Genomic DNA, 4,990 nt, shown 5'->3' on the forward strand with positions numbered 1-4,990 from the left:
TTACGGAATTTTATTTGAAAAGGTTGAATCAGTTATCTCTTTTTACATTTTAGACATTTTTTTGGGGCTGTTGGATATAGTTTTAAGATAAATTTAGACATAAATTGCACTTACTGTAACTTTTGAAATAGTAAAATCTTTATGACATTAGGACTAGTTATGTTAAAGATCTTTTGAATTTGAATTCTGACAACTCCATGTAAATGTAATTTTACATGATCAAATTTAGGTTTAACTTGACTCAATATTTTTGACTGGCCAGAATTGTTGATAGATTAAGGACTTTCTTTAGTTATTTTGCTAGTGTTTCTTTTATATGAAGTAGCTGGTAGATTGTAAGCAGTGGTGTGGATGTGGCTCTGAGCTGTGGAGCCCACCGCCGTGGAAACAGTCAGTCACATTGGTCCAATCTCACACAGGAAGCTGTGTTGTTTACATTTTCCAAGATGGCGGCGGGGATGTATTTGGAGCATTATTTGGACAGTAAGCTGAAAAATCATGTCTCAATCATGCTGGAACATGTTTCTATCCACTTAGCTCCGTTGTGTACATGTATGTTTGTACATGCGTGTGTTGGGTTGTGTCTTACATTGCAGGCCGTCGTTAACCCGCCGCTGGAGCAGAGCGCTGTAACCGTCTACCAGCGGTCGGCGGGTTTAGGCTCCGTCTACTTGCTGGATTAGCGCATCGTAGTGCAGCGAAGAAAGGATGCTCAACAGCAAACACACTGTACCAGCCACTGTGATTTACTTTAAATTAACTTCACAGGCAGACTGAGTGGTGTGCCTGCCTCGTATTTGTACTGCCCTAAACTACTTGTGGAGGCTAACGTAAAAGCTACTGTTAATGGCAGCTGGAGCATCAGCCCGCACATGAAATGAAGCTACTAGCCATCCCGCTTTCATTACTGCTTCATGTCGATCTCACTGGAAAAAGTGGGATTAAAGTCTTTGCTTCTCCTCCTTCTCCTCGCCAGGCATAGAAAATCTGCCCTTTGAGCTGCAGAGAAACTTCAATCTGATGAGAGACCTAGATCAACGCACAGAGGGTGAGACAAAGACATCTGAAATAAGTCTGCATGTGTACTCAGAAACAGAAGTGGCAGGAAAAAACTGCACCTATGTTGGGGAAATTAAACCTGTTAAACACAACAACAATTTTTATGACTTTTTAAAACTATGGTCTGTTTAATCACTGTAATGATTCCCAATCCAGGGTTTAGGAGATCCTATCCTGAGTTAGGTATAAGGGGGTCAGTGAAGAGTAATGGGGTATTAAAACAATGTTTTGATATGTTTGATAACAATGAGTTTGTTTTCTGACTTTACTTTCTACATTTACTTATATTTTTCTGATATACAGAATGATTTTAACTTCTTCAGGCATCTGAACAAAGGACATTTCTTTAGTTTTAAAGGTCTTAAGCTACCTACAGATTGTAAATAAAGTCATAATAAACTTTTGTAAGTTAAATATGATACATTGTGGGGCATTTTAAGTAAGCAAATAATACCCTAGCTGTTTCTTGTGTTGCCTAACATGTGCTATTCATAGCCAGAAATGAATAATATGAGGCCAAGCATGGTAAATGGGAGAAAAATATGGCCTGTAGATTGCATTTATCTCCACTATGTTTTCTGTAAACAGTGAAATTACATTTGTATGTTGTTTAAGAAGTGTTGTCCCTCTTTTAGATCTTAAAGGACAGATAGACTCTCTGGCCAAAGAATACACAGCCAACGCCCGGACTCTTTCCTCTGAGCAAAAGCTGTCCATACTGAGGCAGATTCAGCAGTCGTATAGTAAATGCAAGGAGTTCGGAGATGATAAGGTGCAGCTGGCCATGCAGACCTATGAAATGGTTAGTATCTTACAATGAAACACAATGTTTTATGTGTACCTGTAGATCATATGTGTAGAATTACATGGACAATACATAGACCCGCTCTGTTGAATGTACATGACATATGCGCCACAATCAGTCTGCTAAAGTCCTGTTTTCTGCAGGTCGACAAGCACATCAGACGCCTTGACACAGACCTGGCTCGGTTTGAAGCTGACCTGAAGGAAAAGCAGATCGAAAGCACAGACTATGACTCCACATCCAGTAAGGGGAAGAAAGGTGTGTGTCCATTAATTTTTGCTACATGTCCTCTAATTTTGTATTCAATGAGGTTTTCAAAATGCATATTTAGTTGTGTTGTGTACATATATGTTATATAAGTGGTTGTGTCATTTCAGCTGACACCAGACAGAAGGAAAAGAAGGTGGCTAAAACAAGGTCTAAAGTGAAAAGTTCAGACGAAGATGGCAGTCCAAAGAGTGCACAGAAGAAAGTCAAACTCCTTCAACCGTACGTTGTGTGTCTACAGTCCAGAATGGGGTGGAGCAGTTTGAGCTTGAAGTGAATACTTTTTAGTTAGTTTTATGATTGTACTCTGATCAATATTCATTTATTTCTCTTGTTTATTTTTTGTCCATCATCAGAGGAGAATTCAACAGCCCTGCCACCAACTTTGGGAATGTGCACCCGTCTGATGTGCTGGACATGCCAGTGGACCCCAACGAGCCAACCTATTGTCTGTGTCATCAGGTCTCTTACGGCGAGATGATCGGCTGTGACAACACTGATGTGAGTTTTGTTTGGTGGCCCCTGTTCTTTTTCAGTCAGGGGTCAAATGTGCAGATGCCTTTAGGATTATGTTTTTTTTCACGAATCCTTGTACAGGTTTTTTAGTGGAGATTATTACTGTGAGGGATGTGGTTTGATCGTTTAAAAGTAGACGGTATAGATGACACAAAAGGGACACTAACATTGTCCTTATTTTTGTTATTAAGTAATGCTTTACACTTGTTACACTCATGGAAGAGGTGGAGAATGAGAGATTATTGATGTTGGTAATGTTTTGAATGGGAACTGTAAATATGAGGAAAAGAAATGGTGATAAATTAAATATACAGTAAGTGGATTGAAAAAGGATGAGAACTCACAGCACATTGTTTATTATCTCTTCTCAACTGAACGGCCTGTGCCGCCCTTCTGAGGTTTTGACTTTAACCTGTAAAGTGCCTTGATTATGTTTTGGTGCTGTACAAGAACAATTTGATTGATGTTATTTAAAATTTAGAAGCCACAAGACAAAAAGTGATAATTCCAAGACATTAATTTTAGACAACTGTAAGAACCATCAGTGAAATAATTACTAGTTTCAGGGAGAAGAAAGGTTGAATTTTGGTAAATAACATGCTAAAATTCCCTTCTCTGACATTAAGCATTAAAGAAAGACATTTAAGAGGTAGATTTAAGAAAACAAGCCAACACCGAAAACATATTTCTTAATTTCATAGAACCTCTAATGTGATGGCCTGTCCAAGGAAAGTATGATTTTTTATTTTAATAACATTGACATTAAATGCCATTCTTGTATGACAAAGGTCATGAAAATATACTTTAATGGTACAGTCCTGGCATTGAGAGGACAAAATAAGATTAATTATAAAAATAAAGCTTGTAATAATGTTATATTGTAATAACCACTTATTATACTTTAAAGAGATATACACCCTCTCCCCTACATAAGGTTTAGGAGTCATGTGGTCTTGTGCCTCTTCCTTAGTTGATAAGGTCACAGATGGCAGAGCAAGATATATGAGTGTACTCATGCTGTATGCATTGTTTCCTCTTGACATGACTGATTTTGTTTTTGATTTTACATTTTGAATAATGCTGTTATGTCTGTACTGAGTGCTCCATTTGCAGGACATTTAACAGTACATCATCCATGTTTTTGTCTTTTTTCCAGTGCTCCATTGAGTGGTTCCATTTTGCTTGTGTGGGCTTGACAACCAAACCAAGAGGAAAATGGTAAGAAAGTGAACTGAAACTAAAACGGAAAATTTAATGTACCATGCTGTATTAATTAAATTCAAGCCAGTCACCTCATTACTTATGAGTCTTTTTTTTTTTTTTATCTCGTGTTGTGCAGGTATTGCCCACGATGCTCCCAAGACAGAAAGAGAAAATAAAAATGCCTGGTGGTCCTGGAACAAAATGTGGACACTGATCAGATGGAGAATGAGAAGAATATTTCTTCATTAGTTACTAGAAGTTTTTGTTTCCCATCTTCCTTAACATTTGGTGCTTTTTCTTTTGGTTTATGTAATTTGCCTTGGTCTGATGCAGTGTGTGTGAAGGAGCAAGTGGTTACAATTATATTTAAGTATTGATTTGTTTTTTGTAACGGTTAACAATAATTTTGATTTGATTTTTTTAAGTTACTTTTGGTGCTCTTGTTGTGTTTTTTTTATATATATAATTTGTTTTTCAAGTGAATAAGGAACACTACAACTGCCCCTCATGGTTTAACTGGTCACATTTACGCGATACTCTATTCTGTATTCACATGTATAACTTTAAGTATTTTCTCTGAAAACATTTTGGCCATGGATATTTTTTTTGCCTTTTTTTGTACGGTTAGTTTCTTGTGCTTAGCCTTGGAACACTAGTTTTATTTTTTTAAAGAGGGCAAAACAATATGGAGTCAAATGCTGCATCCTGACAATGTTAGTCATCTGTGGTAGTGAGTTGAACCATTTCATTTTAACATTTGATTGAGTGCTGTATAGAAAGTAACACATTTCATGAAAAGTATTGTCATTTCTGTAGCTGCAACATTTGGTACAGGGGAGAGGGGGTGATTGTGTTGTCAATCATTTGAATACAGCTACTACCTCAAAAAACAGCTTATGTTGTGTCTGGGTTTTTTTTTGCACTGTACTGTATTTATTTTTTCTTTTACTGTATACTGTATAGTTTTAATCTTCTATAGTCTCGTGACCCTATGCTCGTGGCTGTGCTTTTCCAGTAGGTGGTGCTGTTAGGTCAAACTCCACGGTCGTCTATGGTAACGACGCATACGTGTGACGTCAGAGCTGCGTCGTTTTGGCGCGATGTCTGAGCAAATTTGAATCAGACCGTTTGCAACCGGAG

General features: G+C 37.6%; 1 protein-coding gene across 1 annotated transcript; it reads left to right on the top strand.

Annotated features, from left to right (window-relative positions):
* The first annotated feature begins 384 nt into the window (after positions 1-384).
* Positions 385-4,681, top strand: ing4 (inhibitor of growth family, member 4). Its single transcript, XM_083988925.1, has 8 exons — positions 385-483; positions 977-1,048; positions 1,695-1,861; positions 2,008-2,122; positions 2,242-2,353; positions 2,488-2,632; positions 3,804-3,865; positions 3,987-4,681. Exons 1-8 carry the CDS (start codon positions 447-449, stop codon positions 4,024-4,026), a joined length of 750 nt encoding a protein of 249 aa, XP_083845051.1. The 5' UTR covers positions 385-446; the 3' UTR covers positions 4,027-4,681.
* The last annotated feature ends 309 nt before the right edge of the window (positions 4,682-4,990 follow it).

Source organism: Trachurus trachurus (assembly GCF_905171665.1).
Source record: "Trachurus trachurus genome assembly, chromosome: 16".
NCBI classification, from domain to species: domain Eukaryota; kingdom Metazoa; phylum Chordata; class Actinopteri; order Carangiformes; family Carangidae; genus Trachurus; species Trachurus trachurus.

What these genes read in the sequence shown, in the direction of transcription:
- ing4 (XM_083988925.1), top strand. Translation starts at nt 447, where the DNA reads ATGGCGGCGGGGATGTATTTGGAGCATTATTTGGACA. An exon ending in TTTGGAGCATTATTTGGACA is followed by an intron (nt 484 to 976) that starts GTAAGCTGAAAA and finishes TCTCCTCGCCAG; the next exon opens with GCATAGAAAATCTGCCCTTT. An exon ending in TCGGCTGTGACAACACTGAT is followed by an intron (nt 2,633 to 3,803) that starts GTGAGTTTTGTT and finishes TCTTTTTTCCAG; the next exon opens with TGCTCCATTGAGTGGTTCCA.